The following is a 15300-nucleotide window of genomic DNA, read 5'->3' as shown; positions in this document are numbered from 1 at the left end:
TTGCGGGGGAAACAATGCTGCAGTCACTATGAGGTTGCAGACAGCATTTAATTTGTAATGAACGAGGTGCTGGGGCTCAAGCAATTTTTTCACTTTCATAACTGACATGGCAAGCCCAGAGGTGCTGGGGCTCTGAACTGCCAAGTTGAGGTGCCAGGGGTCAACCCTGGCACAAATTAAGCCCTGGTTGTAACCCTGACCATCCTGGCTGACAGCCATTGATAGACCATGAACTCATCAAATTCTTTTTTGAACCCGTTTATACTTTTGATCTTCACAATATCCTGGCAACAAATTCCACAGGTTGACCGCGCATTGTGGGGAGTACTGCCTTAGGTTAGTTTTAAACCTGGTGACTGTTAATTTAAATGGGTGACCCCTGGCTCTTGTTTTAGGTGAAGGGATAAACAACACTTTCCTAGTCACTTTCTCAACACCACTCATGATTTTATAGATCACAGCCCCGCCTTAGGTATCTCTTCTTCTAAGCTGAATAGTCCTTCTTTGTAAATCTCTCCTCATATGGAAACTGTTCCATCCCCCTCATTGTTTTTGCTGCCCTTCTCTGTACCTTTTCCAATTCTAATAGCTCTTTTTGGAGGCAGGGCAACCACAAGTGGACGCAGTATTCAAGGTGTGGGAATACTATGAATGTATAAAGTGCCATTATAATATTTTGTGCCTTATCTATCCCTTTCCTAATGGCTCCTAACATTGTTAGCAATTATGACTGCTGCTATTTTCAGAGAACCATCCACAGCGACTCCAAGATCTCCTTCTTGCGTGGTAACTGCTAATTTAAAACTCATCATTTTGGATATATAATTGGGATTATGGTTTCCAGTGTGCATTACTTTGCACTTATCAATATTGAATGTTGCTGCCTAGTCACCCTGGTTTGTGAGATCCCTTTGTAACTCTTTGCAGGCAGCTTTGATCCTAACTGCCTTGACAAATTCTATAGCATTGCAAATTTTGCTACCTCACTGTTCAGCTCCCCCTTTCCAGGTCATTTAGGAATATGTTGAACAGCAGAGGTCCCAGTCAAACGCCTTCCCTTCACCTCTCTCCATTGTGAAAACTGTCCATTTATTTCTATACTTTGGTTAAAAAATAGGAAAGTTACTGATCCATGAGAGGACTTTCCCTCGTCCCATGATTGTACTTAAGAGCCAGAAGCTGGGAATGGGGGGCAGGGGATGGATCATTTGATGATTCCCAGTTCTGTTCATTCTCTCTGGGCATCTGGTGCTGGCCACTGTAGGAGGACAGCACACTGGGCTGGCTGGACCTTTGGTTTGACCCAGTGTGGGCGTTCTGAGGTTCCTATGTTCCTTTATGGAGGGACCTTGTCAAAGGCTTTCTGAAAGCCCAGGCACAGTATCAACACGATCACCCTTGTCCACATGCTTGTTGACATCCACAAAGAATTCAGATAGATTAGGATTTCCCTTTCCAAGAGAGGAGTTGATTCTTCCCCAACAACAGGTTTCACATGGTGTGACTATTCTGTTCACCCAATTTGCCTGGTACTGAAGTTAGACTTACCAGCCACTAATTGCCAGAATGGCTCCTGTAGCCTTTTAGAAAAAAAACAGATGTTGCGTTAGCGATCCTCCAGTTGTCTGGAGGACGATGCCCCATGCGATGCAGCTATGCTGCCAGAAAAGGGCTTCGGTCAGCATGGCTAACATTTGTGGAAGTGGTTTTCCTACAAGCTGCACCTACACCCAGGACTATGCAGTCACAGCTGTGTCAACATCGCTATGGTGGCAGAGGCTCTGTAACATAGACAGTCAGAGACTGCAACATCCCAGCAGATGCTGGTCTACACCTGCAACCCCTGCTGAACAGCAGAGATTGACAGCCTACCTGCCTGGGCAGCAGCCTAAGTGCCCTACAGACCAGATCCTGCTGGGGGGATGACAAAGTCCTTGGCTGAACAATCCTTAGCCCTCAGTGGTGGGGGATACAGTTTATCACTTATAGTTGTCTATAGCTGTCTGTAACAACTTATAGTTGTTACAGACAGCAGGAACCTATTCCACGGCTCCCACTTGTCACCCCCAACACATGGAGCAGATGCTTATGTATTGGCCTTGCTCTGTTACCTAGACCATTTTCCAGTTCACTCAGGGCAGCTTGCACTGTGTACCACAGAGATCACTCTTCCCCCACCCCACCCCCAATTGCTGTTGTAGCCTTGGAAGACTTGAGATAAATATTCAAGTCCCACAGGCAAGTCTCTAAACCTCAGAGGCAGAGCACCACACCATGCTGAGGCAGCATTCCCTAGTGTTCACATGCCACACGGCTATTCCCTGAAAGTACTTTATTAAATACTTCGCAAAAAACAGAAGCCAAAAGATTGAAAATTAACGCCCCCCCCCAGTTAAGAACTAACACCCCCCCCCCCAGGCTTGTCAGCGCAGCCCTGATGTTCTGCCCTGGAACACTCTTCACTTCTCCCCATCCCCGCTAGCGTCACACTAGGCTCCACTGCCCAAAGCTAGGCAATTGCAAAAGAGAGGCTCCCATGTACAGTGGCAGAAAGCAGCTAACCTACTCTCTAGGGCCTAAGACTCCAATGCTGGCCGGGCAGCCTTTTGAGCATACTGCCCTCTGATGGCCTGGATTGGTTTTGCAGAGCCACACCAGGATGAAAAAGCTGAATCTTTAAAAACGAAGTGCAGGGGAGGGACCAGTTACTGCTATGATCTATCCCATATCGATTGGTTCATAGACTGCAGTGAACTAGTCATAAGCACACACATTTCCCCAATCTCTCCACCTCCTGCAAGTAACCTTTCACCAACACTGCAACTTCTCGGAAACTATTTCTCCTGTGCAGGATTTAAGACAAAGACACACATCCCCAAGCGCCACACATGATTTGCCAGGTTGTCTGTCACTGTCTCCTTAGTGTAACTGGGCTTGCTAGGTTCCCAGCTCAAGGTGGATTTCTAAACGCTCCATGTATTCGGCCCCCCCCACGCCATGGAAGTTTATAAAACAGGGTTTTTACAAAGACAGTTGTGTTTTTTCCTTTACAGCAGAACAGTCTCCCTGTGAGGTAGAGAGTTAATTTCAGGGCTGACAGATCCTAAATTCAAGCCAGTTTGTGTGTCCTAGTTGAGGTAAAATTCAATAGTTTATGATAAGTTTTGCGATTGCCAGAAGGGCGTCAGGATTCCTCATTGCCAGAATCATCCTCATCGCCATAGCAACTGTCTGCCTCCTCCTCCATCTCATCATCCTCGTAGTAGTCATCGTAGAAAAGGTCTGAGCCTTCATCTGGGGCTGGAGTCTTGGTCTTCACACAGTACTCTGCCAACGTGGTGGGGACCTTCACACCATCCCGTTCAGCATCCACCTTGGTTCCCAGGACTTGCTTCCTGAAAGGGGCAAGGAGCAGATGAGAATAGGGCAGAGACATGGAGCAGTTATTCACTCAAGGTGTGAAGGCCAAGAGAGGTGCCAGCCCTGAAGGCTGAAGTCTTCCTCAGAGCTGGACATACTTCTCTCGTTCTGGCCTGCCAATCGGCACTGATGCATGCCCACACCTCTAGGGATAAAAAGGGCAGGTTGGTCTCCAGGGTCTACTCAGGCATGAGATGGGTGTGACAGAGGCCCACTGGTCATTCACTATTCTGCGTCAGCAGCTCTTGTCAGGTCTGACATACTCACTATGCCAAACACATTGTCATAGTCTGCATCTAAACTGTCTCTGGTAAGATATCGTTGGAAAATGAGTAGCTCACTGATCATTAATATTATTGCATGGTGTATGTTCAGGGATCATACGAAGAGTCATGAATATGTGCTAGAATTATGTTTGGCAAGCAATACTATAAGCTCAATCTGCCTTAGACAAAGGAACATGTCTTTGTTTGTCTGACCAGCCTGGTTGTCAGGTTGAGACAATAAAGGCATATTTACATAAAAGGTAAAGCCACCAACCTAGGGAGATAGGCTCCAGAGGCTGACCCTGAGGTCTAAACCTCACGTAAGTAATTGAATCAACTGATTTATAATACTTGATCCATGTTGTATACAATATTACTGTAAGATCTTTTATGAAAGCTAATGACACTGGCAATTAAGATCATTGTGAAATCTATGAAGTAACACAAAATGAGGAAATATCGATACTCAATGATATCATGCCTTAAAGAGAAGACAGCTATTTACCTGTCTCTAATGAAATTAAGCAAGGTGTGACCAAAAAAATGGAAGCTCAATTTACATATGAATCAGTAAGGGGATAGGTAGTCCACCATCAAGGAAGACCAACATGAAGTTATCCTGAGTCTGGGGAACAAGCAGTGAGTTTGTGAAAACAGAAAGAGAGAAGAAGCCATCTTGTCATCCATCACTGGACAGACATAAGGGGCCAGCCCAGAGCTCTTGCAAGCTGATAAAGGCGGATGAAGTCTCCAGGAACTGAATCTAAGTGAGATACCTACTTAGGGAAAGATCTTCCAACTATGAAGACAAGGGAAACCAGCGCCTGTGGAAGATCCTGACTGGGAGTCAGCCATTGTTGGAAAGAAATCCACCTTGAAGCGAGACTGATTTGTTAAGTCTTAGTCACTAGAAAGCTTTTTTCTTTTTTATTTGCTTGTAACCATCTCTACCTTCATTTCTTTTACTTGGCATCATTTAACCCATGTCCTGTTAGTAAACTGGTTTTATTTTAATCTAAACCAACCTAGTGCTGAATTTGAACTGAAGGGATTGTTAACTCCAGTTAATGTGGCAAGCTGCTGGGTACTGTTTCTTTAAAGGAACAAACTAACCTTATTACTTCTGAGCGGTCCAGGAAAGGGCTGGACATTTCAGGGCAGATGGTTTTGGGGAAGTTCAGGACTCTGGGTATTTTGGGGTCACTTGGCTAGTAGTTGTAACCAAGGCTGGTGGGGATTGAGACTGTGGTGTAACACGCAGGCTGCTGGAGTCAGAGTTGCTGATCCACTGTGTGAGCTCTCCAGAGCAGGGCCTGGGTGTCTGCACTGAGATCTGGTCCACGTCTTTATGTAATGCCACAACAAAACCAGCCAAGCCCAGACCCTATGTTGTGTGACTAAGGTGAAAATCTTTCCATTACTATTCCACCCCCAAAACCCTCCAGGTCTTGAGCCATGTATTGGTGCCTCCCTAGCACCTTTCAGAGGTCAATTCCGTTAAACATTTATGCCTCACAACGCCTCTCCCATTTTAACCTGAGGTACAGGGAAGGGTAAGAGACCTGCTCCGGGCCCCACACTAAGTCAAAAGGGCAGAGCAGGGCCTAGAACCCAAGTTTGCAGACAAACACAGCAGAGTTTCCCCTCTAGACCACCACTTCACACCCAGCCCAGGCCCTTTGCCATGCCTTCGCTAGGCTGCATGCAGAGTAGGATCTGCATTTTGAGACCTTTGTATGCTTTGTTCTCTGCAAAAATCCACATCTTATGTTAAGTAGTCCCCAACCTTCCTGGTAGCAGTGAGCTTTCACAATGTTAACCAAATGGGGCGTACAGGGCTACAGCAACAGTGGAACAAGAATCCCGCCTGCATTCAGTCACCTCACAGGTGTTCACCCCTGTGACGAAGCGGGACTGTTCTTAATGTTTCCTCTGAATATTGTGGGGGTGCCTCAGTTTCCCCTATGCAGTTCTTAAGTATCTAGGCGGTGGGATAACGGTGTATGATCGTTGCAGAGCCCTAGAGGGCAGGTGTGTGCAGGGGTCTGGACACAGAGAATGGCCAACACCCTGTTTCCTGGCAACTGATGGCCTGAGCCCTTCCCCCCTGCAAGGTGAGAGCTAAAGGGTTGGAGAACAAAGGAATCAGGTGACCTGGCCTGGGAAAGGGACAAAGCCCAGAGGAGGGGGGGCTGGAGAGAGTTTCAATTGCGGCTGGCTGGGGACATGGAGTGAAGTGCAGACGTGGTTGTCTGGCTCACTGCCCCCCAAAATGGACCCGGCTGAGGGGTCCTGTTCTCTGTATCTACAAGCTCTGGTTTAGACCATGTTCCTGTCATCTAATAAACCTCTGTTTTACTGGCTGGCTGAGAGTCCCGTCTGACTGCGGAGTTGGGGGGCAGGACCCTCTGGCTTCCCCAGGACCCCGCCTGGGCGGACTCGCTGTGGGAACCGCACGGAGGGGCAGAGGAGGCTGAATGCTCTGAGGTCAGACCCAGGAAGGTGGAAGTTGTGTGAGCTGTGTGTCCAGGCTGCTCACAGAAAGGAGACTTCCCCAGAGTCCTGACTGGCTTCATGGGGAGCAGTTCCAGAGCATTGCCGAGGGACTCCGTGACAACCCCAAAGTCTATGTGGGACCATTTAGATAAACACTCCGAAGCAAGGTAGTCTAAGCAAGATGCTTCCCCCCTCTTGTTTGAATGCAAGTTATGACAAGCTGGAGCTCAGCTTGCCACGCACCTGATGATATCTGTGTACTCCCGATCCTTCCCTTTGCTGTCCTTCCACTTCCTGTACATCACAGAGGCATCCACATTTGCGGGTGAGAAGGTGTTGGGCTCATTGAGCAGCGAGATCACACTCAGAAGGATAGTCCTGAAAAACAGTTAACGAGCGGTAAGAGTCAAGAGAGGAGCTCGGCCAATCTGCACCACCCAGATCTGACAGGGACCAGAAATCACAGTATCTTCTGCATGGCAAGGAGTTTAATAGAACCCAGTCAGTTTGCAAGAACAGCCACTTGCAAGAGTGTAACATTACACTGCATGTTACAACAGTGACCACTTCCTAACTCCCATAAGCAGGTCAGACGCCATGACCTTCTTAAGCTGAAGGAGAAAGTGAATGCCAGTGAGAAGGCAAGCTGGTCTCTAGTGCATGAAAGACCTAAATTCCTTTGCCAGCTTATGCTGCCTTTCAACAGTGCTGACATCCAGCCTGTAAGAAACTGATTTGCCTTTGAATTTCAAAAGAAATTAAATCCAGGTATTTCCTGCAACCTCTAAGATTAGAAGGGCTTTTCCCAGCTGTTTCCTTTGGGCACCTTCTCCACCCTCTGCATCAGATCTGCTAAGCATCTCACATCCAATGCATTCCTTCCCTCCCTCCTCGAGGCCTTACCGTACATTCTGGGTGGGGTTCCATCGCTCGGAAGGCAGCTCCCCGCTCTGTGGGTCATCCACTGGAGGGTGGAGAATTGAAATACAGACATCGCCTGTCTGAAAGCACACAGAGAGTCTGCTTACTCAAGTATCAGAGGGGTAGCCGTGTTAGTCTGTAGCCACAAAAACAATGAGGAGTCCGGTGGCACCCGAAAGACCAACAGATTTATTTGGGCATAAACTTTCGTGGGTAAAAAACCCACTTCTTCAGATGCTCCTCATTGTTTCTGCTTACACAGGCACTGATGTCCCAACCCCCGACACTCCAAACTGCTCTACAAGGTGGTTGATTTATTCTGCCTGTTGCCCTGTTTGCTCACCTCCCCTTTTGCTTTCAGGGCAGATCTGAGGAAAATACCACCCAGTGGCTCACAAGTACCTGGGAACGGACAACCAACCACTGTTGCCAATGCCCAGAGAAGAGCTAGGATCAGTTTAGCTGTCCTATCTTCAGCCACATCTTGTGGCTGAAGATAGGTCAGCTTGTGGGACCTCAAGGCTCTCCTGGCCTCCCCTAAGCCAGCAGCTCAAGCAGATTTCAGTTAGCCTGAAAGACCTCACAGAGCAGGGAGTGAGGTGTCTTGCTATGACAGGTCCAGCAAAGAACCTCCCCAAGCTGAACCGTACTGAGATGTGCCTATGGGCTGAGCCAGTACAGATATGATGTCCTGGCAAGGCTCTTTCGGGAGAGGTTCACTCTGATCACCCCTACAGTGAAGATTTAGAGCACTGATCTAAATCACACCCACTACCCACCTGCCAGCCCTTAAGAGTACTGGAGATTGCCAGTTACTGCAGGACAGGTAACGGACTTAGCAATGAAACCCCCATGAGTCATTTGCACAAAGCACTGATCTCTGTCCTGGGACACTTGGAGAGAAGCCCTCCTTGCCTGCATGGGCCGTATCCCCCAGTGTTCTGAATACGGCACAAGTACACACAGAGCACTGAGTACCCTAAATACTTTCTGCAGCCAGCCACAGCAGGTGTGCATCGAGAGTTCTGCAAGTCGCTCGCTCAGTATCTCTCCACGGATCTTACAGGGCATGACCACATTCCAGCCAGGAGTTGTGGGCAAATACGGTAAACATGGAAGGCTGCAAGACTGGATAGACAGACTAGTTCTGGAACTGATTCCAAGGAAGGAGATGAACTGTCTGAGACCAGGACAAGCCTGGGCTAGCTGCTGTGTTTCCAACACAAACTGAGAAAGGTACAAGACACTTTCAGGAGAACCCCAATGTATTTGCTTAAAACCCTCCTCCACTACAAACCCCAGGACACGTCAACACAGACTCATGTTCGACACAGCACCGAGGATAATACTCAAGTACAATCCATAGGGCTTGGTGCCACTTCAGCACTAGACTAGAAACCCAATCTGTCCTGGGGGACAGATGAGAAGATAGTCCATGCGACATACCTCATAGATGTTAGGGTGCCACATTTTGGTCAGGAACCTAAAGGCAGGGGGCGAATAGGGATAATCGATAGGAAACCTGAGACGAGCCTGTGAAGAAACAAAAGGTTCGTTAGTGGCAGTGGTGGGGTGTCATGGCCATGCTGATGCTTGTGGGGGAGCTGTGGGGCCCCAGCCAAGTCTATACAGAAACCCAGATGAGTTGTGCAGGCATGCAGCCCACGTACGCCCCCCCTGGCACTCTGCACCCAGAGAGGAGACAGACCCCTTCCCCTGCACCTCCAACAAGAAGTGACCATCAGGCCTCATCCAGCGGGAGCACCAATACCACTTCCCATGCAGTTATTAAGTCCAAAGCTCCCAGCTTCTCTTTACTACAGCTGAGTCGGGGAGGAAGCACGGTTGAGCACAGGCCCAGAAAATTAGAGTACTATCCACAGCTGAGTTAGACTGGGACCTGGGGCAAGTCACTAAGCCTGTGCCTCTTTCCCTAGCTGGGAAGTGAGGATGATAGCTTCCCTGGGGGTGGGGTGTGTAATTGGAAGGATATGACCACTGCTCATAATAAGCACTTTCAGATCTTTAAGTAGACAGTGGTACGGAAGGTCAGATGTAAACCAGCTCAGAGGATTTTAGGCACTTTCAACTGTCTCGGGTGTTAACAGGCCCCCTGAAATCCCTCCCCTTGGAGAAGTGGAGGTCAATCCCTCCAGCTCTAGTGGAACAGCTTTGCATTGCTGGACAGAAGCCATGTAATCCCATACCCAAGCCTTATCCCCTAGGAAGGGGAGTGCCTTGCTACTCAGCAATCCTGGCTGATGAAAGAGGCATCCCTATAGTGTTGAGGCATCCAGGAAGATATTGACAAGAACACTGGTGGTCTGAACTTTGGCAAAGATTCAGAGTGGAGGACAGGGAGACCTCCCAGGCTGGATTTATGGCACTTTTTGGAGGGGACTTTCAAGAGATCATGGCAGTCTTGCCTCCTTATCATATCTGCTTCCTTGTATTCCCCATCCCATCACCAAGCTTCCCCTTCCCGCTTCAGGAGATCCAGCAGAGTACCAGGTTTCTACCATTTCCCAAGCGCACACAATTCCCTCTAACACCTATTGTTTCCTCCCAGGTGAGGGATGAGTCACTGCTCAAGAGGCCAGCCAGGTATGGCAGAAAAAAAACAAACCAAACCACAAGACTCTTGTGGCAACAGGAGGAAATGCCACGATGGTACCAGAAAATTACCCTTCGGACAGTACTCTTGTCATACAGGCATTAGGGCACTGCCCATGGATCAAATTATTTTCTCCTCAGATCTATGGAGGGGAATCTTCAGACAGCCATGCAGCCTGGTAACTAGGTCAAATTTGCTGACAGTCACTATGTTTACCGGAGAGACAGTGAGTGACAAACTTTGTTCCTGTGACATAATAATAGCTCTTAAGGCAAGAACTTCAGGCTTTCTGCCTAACAAGTTCTTCAGGGTTAATTCCTTTAGAAATAGGAAATAGCTAAAATGGGTTCAGCCTCTCCCCTGTATCTAGAAAGATGGACTTCACCATCCTAGACCAAGGCAGCCCCTCAAAAACCCTGTTGAAGTTTGGATGAGAATTTGCTGTTCTGGGTCTTCTTGTTCCACACTCTGAAGTGAAACCAGATTAGCACGCATGCATACAAACAAACAAGAGATCAGCAGAGCCAGCACAACGAAAACAAGCCGGGCTTTTTCTTGGTTGACAGGAATACAGAGGTGGTTATAAAAGTTGTTTTATTTCAAAAGATAAATTCAGTCTGGGGCCTGGAGGCAGATCTAGCCAGGACTGAATAACATTTAAAGGAACACCATAAACCCAGACCCTGTCTAAAACTTTCAACTGCTATAGTTACAAGAGTTTTGTTTGCCCTTTACAGAACTTCAAGAACCATTCCTAGATCAAGCACTTTGCTCTTCCTGAGCAGTTTCACGTTCGGACCTTAAAAGCGATTTACAAAGATTAAGCCTCACGTCAGGCAGCAGGTAAATGTCACCATTTTACAGATGGAACAGTCAAGGTACTGATAGGTTAAATAACCTGCCACGTTAATGGACTGTGAGAGTCAGGAGTATAACTGAGGAATCCTGATCCCAGTCATGGTCTCCAACAGCATTCCTTCCCAAATGCTAGTAACAACATAAAGAAAAGAGCTGACAATGTTATATGGTGGTGACAAGTTTTGTTGAAAAGTATCAGCAGTTTATTCAGCAGCAGCCTTAGAGGATAAATGCAGAAGCCAAGGAGCCAGGCAGGCTAAGAGCTGCCATGAAATAAGATCTTATCCAATCCCATGAATGTTGGTCCATCCTGGGACAGACTTGGTGTTCCTGCAGTGTTGCTGGGTCAGTCCCAAGATATTAGAGAGACCAGGTGGTATCTTTTATTGGACCAACTTCTGTTGTAAGAGAGGGAAGCTTTGAGCTTCAACAGAGCTTTATTTCAGGTCTGGGAAACTTTCACAGATTGTCACAGCTAAATAAAAGATGGAACAGATAGTTTAGCATAAATTAACACATTCCAAGGGACCACTCAAAGTGAAGTGGCCCATTAACAGCCCTCTAATAATAGGGAGAAATGAAGGGGGAAAAGCAGCTGGGGGTTGGGGGGGTGTTTGCTAGTGGTTACAGATTGTTATTCCATGTTCCTTGCACTTGCCATTCCGCCCTGCCCCCATTCCCCAAAAAGGGAATTGCAGAGAGACAGTGGATATGTGAAACATGATGCTGGTCTCAGACACCACTTTACACCTGAGCACAATCAGCTAAATCTCATAGGACATTCTGAAATTAAGGCGCTTGCTCCCAGTCCAATTTATTAACATGAAACAAAGAAAACAGCAAAAAGAAAAGGAGTACTTGTGGCACCTTAGAGTCTCTAAGTTTTTCTTTTTGCGAATACAGACTAACATGGCTGTTACTCTGAAACCAAAGAAAACAGCCTTACTCCCATGGTGGTAGTGCTCAGACAGAAATAGCTCAAAGCATTAAAACCAAGTGAGCAGCTAGAGCATGTCTGCACAAAACCACCACTGGTTGAGAGACCCAGAAATCTGTTAGGTCTGTTGGTCAAAGCTGCAGCTAGAAGAGCTGAGGTTAAGTATTAACTGTCAGACTTCCTATGTGACTTTAAGAAACTTGCTCAACTTCTGTGCCTCAGTCCCCTGATCTGCAGAATGGGAATAGTACTTTTCTCCAGTATGGCTTAGCTGTCTGTAAGCTACTTGTAGATCCCCAGCTGTTGTGGAGAACTGGGGCTTTGTGATTAATGCAGGTTGATTTAATCCCTAAGAATAGCTGGTCCCCACTGAGAAAGACCAAGCAAAAACTGGCAGGGGAGCATACTTCAGTTGCTAAAAATAAATCCCTATGAATTTTGCACATCAGTCCAGCTCTCTAGCAAACAGAGCCATCACAATGGGGTCCTCTTGCAGGCAGTAGCAACAGGGAATCCAAGGATTAAAGTGGGCCATGGAGACAGACTTTCACTCAGCCTTCTGAGTCACGCATGAAATCACATGCAGGATGGTGTGTGGGAAGCCAGCAACATCCCTGCCAAGTGCCGTAACCTTCCCTGTAGAGCCAGGACTTCAGTCTGTTGGCACACAGACTTTCCATGTACATTAGAGCCATAAAAAAAGACACACAGCTTCAGCGATGTCACTGTGTAGCCTAGGGGTGATGCGCCAGCTCTGTGGGGATTTCCAGAGGCAGGTAGAGGAGTGCCAACAGTAGGCTGCACACAGCAACAGAGCATGCAGCTCTCAGAAAGGACAGCACAATCACTGACAGATGAAATGGCAAGATTAAGGTATAAAATGTGTTGTAACTTTCTGAAGTGCTTTTCAGCAGAGTCCCTAGGGTCCTGTACATGAGAGTTGAAAGGTAAAGCCTGTTAAGGAACAGCGCCAACTAAAAATGCTTCTGGCTCAGTAAAATAATCTTTCACTGGATAGCATATTCTCACCTCATCCCACCTCTGTGGTCCCAGACCTATCATCCCAACATAGTCCTCATTCAGGAAGGTAATCACAAAAGTGTCCTAAACCTTGTCTGTAATTACCACCTGAACAACACAGGATGCTGCCTTACTTGGCCATCAGGTAACAGATATTAATAGATTAGCGTAAAACACAGAGATATCTGCTTTGTCACACTGGATTCAGACAGCCTTTGTTGTCCCACCCTCCCCAAAATGGGCCTAAATTTGATCCACAGTTCAAATGGCTTCCTCCTCTTCTCCCCATCACTTTTCCCTGCTAAACTCAATCCTCAGTCACAAGTTAGGTCTTGGGTCAAAGAACTCTGCACAGCTGTGAGGAGGAAGGGGGATTATTACTGGGTCTACTGTCTCTTTAAATACATTACCATCTTGCATTCAATCACAGTCCTTTGTTTGACTATCCTGTTCTCCGGAACACAGAGAAAGGGGCGAAAATAAGGAGTTGGGACTTAGAAACAAGATTTTTTGCATAGCTTCATATTGTTCAGGTACCCTCCTCTCCACATGGACAAGGCCGTGCAGTGAGCTCTGGTCAGAAACAGCAGAAATTCTCAGAATAATCCCCTTTGTTTTGCTATCGAGGATCAGAACAAAACCTTCCAGAGGCAGAGAGTTCCCAAGAATGGGATCCTTGAAAACAGCAGCACTTTGCTATGAACTGTGCATGCTGACATTAACACAAGTTCAAGGAGAAGTCCGCCCCTCCCCCCCACATGCAGGGAGCCTAGTCTATTGTCTGTGGATCAAGGTATTGGATTAGAAGACAGCTACAAAGGGGAAGGCAAGAGCTGTTGAGGGGGTATGTGTAAGAATTCAACAATTCCTAGGGGAGCCATCAGAGCCTCACACTGAGAGGGGTCAGGCAGGAGACTCATCTACAGTTTAGATTGCAAACTTGGAATCGCAGTGGCAGATTTGCCTGCCCAGGCACAGGGAAGAGGAGCCTCTCAGGTTCTTGGGCCCAGCTGACCTTAGGCTGACTCACTCCCTGGGCTCATTTCCACTCAGCCATCCCCAGGGTTGAGAGAAGGGGAAGGAAGGAGACTGTGCAACTTCCCGGATTGCACAGACTCAATATTTACATACACACCTCCTCTACATGTCACTCAACATACACACACACACACAGACACCCCCACCATATCTCCAGGGGCCTCCGTTAAAACAGTACCCTCCCACCCTTCTTCCCCAGAAGAAGGACCGACACTGTATCACCGAGGAACAGCTCACTAGGCCTGAACTACGCTTCTCCATATGCAGGGCCTGAGTCCTTTGTCTCCATCTTGGAGTAGGGTATGAGGGGCTGTGACAATGCTAGGAGACCCTCACACCCCCTACAGGACAGCAGCAGCCCTCCAAATGCTAGACAGAGGGGAAGCAGCTCCTAGGGGATGCAAAAAGGGGTTCCTCCAGTGGTCTCTCCTCTACCCATGGACCAGGTGGGGAGCAGGTCCCCAAAACTACTGGGAATTAACCCCCCCGCCCCAGGAGAAATTACCAGGAAAAGCAATCCCCACCCCAACTGGATCCCTCAGCCCCCTCCAGCTCCCAGGGCAGCCACCCCAGTACCCCACCCAAAAGAACCAGAGGACCCCCCGCATCGCTCTCATTGGAAAAGCCCCTCAAGCTTCGCTAACATCCTTTGATGTCACCCCACTAAGGGGCAGAGAACAGGAACCCTCTTAGTCGCCGCTCACTGGGCCCCTTCCAGCCTCACGGGACCTGTCCCAAACCCTACGGGACGACCCCCCCCAGCACCCCTGGGCAATACCTCCCCCCAGGCCAGGACCCCCGAATCCCCATGGGACGACATCCCCAACCCTTCTGGTCAAGCCCCCCCCGCCATGCCCCACCACAGGGCCCCCGAAGCCCCACAGGACGACACCCCCTCCCCCAATCCCTCTGGGCAATGCCCCCCCACGGCCCCCTCCTGCAATCCCCACGGGACCCTCTCCCACAGGCCAGGCCCCCTCCACGGGACCCCCCCCGCAGGCCAGGCCAGGCCAGGCCCCCCCCTCACCTTGAAGTACCCGCCCTCGTAGTGGGTGTTGGGGGGCCCGAAGATCGCCACCTCCCAGTTGTACAGGTCGCCCTCGTCCACCAGGGTGACCCGGAACCCCTCCACGGGCTCCTCCTGCAGCCCCTTCAGCTCCAGCAGCAGCGCCTTCTGCGAGCTGGGCACCAGCGGCCGGGCCATGCCGACAACCGAGGTAGGCCGCGGAGAAGCCGGGGACTCGCCTGAGCACGGCGGCCGGGCGAGCGGGATGGCGCCTTGCGAACCGCTTCCTCCTGCCGCGGCCGGACTGAGCCTCTCGCGCGCGCGGGGCACGACGGGACCTGTAGTTCACTGAGTGGGGTGGGGGGAGCGACCCCGCCCACCGCGCTCGCGCTAACCTATGGGAGACTCAGGCCCTAAGCGTGGGGGCGGGGCCGGACGCTGAGGGACTCCAGCTCCCAGCAGCTTTTGCGAGGGAGGTAGGGATTTGTGACTTCACGGAGGGCGGGGGTAGAGGAGGAGATACCGCCCCCTAGGGGAGGCGGGGAGACAGACACTAGGGAGAGAGGCGTGGGGAGGGGTAGAGTGTGAAGGGGATTTGGGCCCGGGAAGGGGGGGGAGAAGGGATGGGGAATCAGAGCAAGAACAGGATAGGGGTGGGGAGGAAGACGGGGACAGGAGCAGTGGGGACCGTGCGGGATTTAGAGGGGCAGGGTCTGAGATGGGA

At 49.3% G+C, this 15300-nt stretch overlaps 1 protein-coding gene across 1 annotated transcript; it reads right to left on the bottom strand.

Annotated features, from left to right (window-relative positions):
• Positions 1–2417: 2417 nt before the first annotated feature.
• CDC34 (cell division cycle 34, ubiquitin conjugating enzyme) lies at positions 2418–14905 on the bottom strand. The gene is made up of 5 exons (XM_073323993.1): positions 14598–14905; positions 8550–8636; positions 7086–7183; positions 6426–6560; positions 2418–3395 (listed from the first exon to the last, which is right to left on the bottom strand). The coding sequence occupies exons 1-5, from the start codon at positions 14772–14774 to the stop codon at positions 3185–3187; spliced, it is 708 nt and encodes a 235-aa protein (XP_073180094.1). The 5' UTR covers positions 14775–14905; the 3' UTR covers positions 2418–3184.
• Positions 14906–15300: the final 395 nt, after the last annotated feature.

The sequence above is a fragment of the Lepidochelys kempii genome, chromosome 25 (assembly GCF_965140285.1).
Source record: "Lepidochelys kempii isolate rLepKem1 chromosome 25, rLepKem1.hap1, whole genome shotgun sequence".
Classification (NCBI taxonomy): Eukaryota; Metazoa; Chordata; order Testudines; family Cheloniidae; genus Lepidochelys; species Lepidochelys kempii.
Note: the sequence above shows the minus strand (reverse complement) of the source record. Positions and strands in the feature narration are given on the sequence as shown.

Coding starts and splice junctions, on each gene's coding strand:
- CDC34 (XM_073323993.1), bottom strand. CDS start 14,774: ATGGCCCGGCCGCTGGTGCCCAGCTCGCAGAAGGCGCTGCTGCTGGAG. Junction 7,184..8,549: donor GGCACCCTAACATCTATGAG/GTATGTCGCATG, acceptor GTGTGCTTTCAG/ACAGGCGATGTCTGTATTTC. Junction 6,561..7,085: donor AACCCCACCCAGAATGTACG/GTAAGGCCTCGA, acceptor ACTGTTTTTCAG/GACTATCCTTCTGAGTGTGA.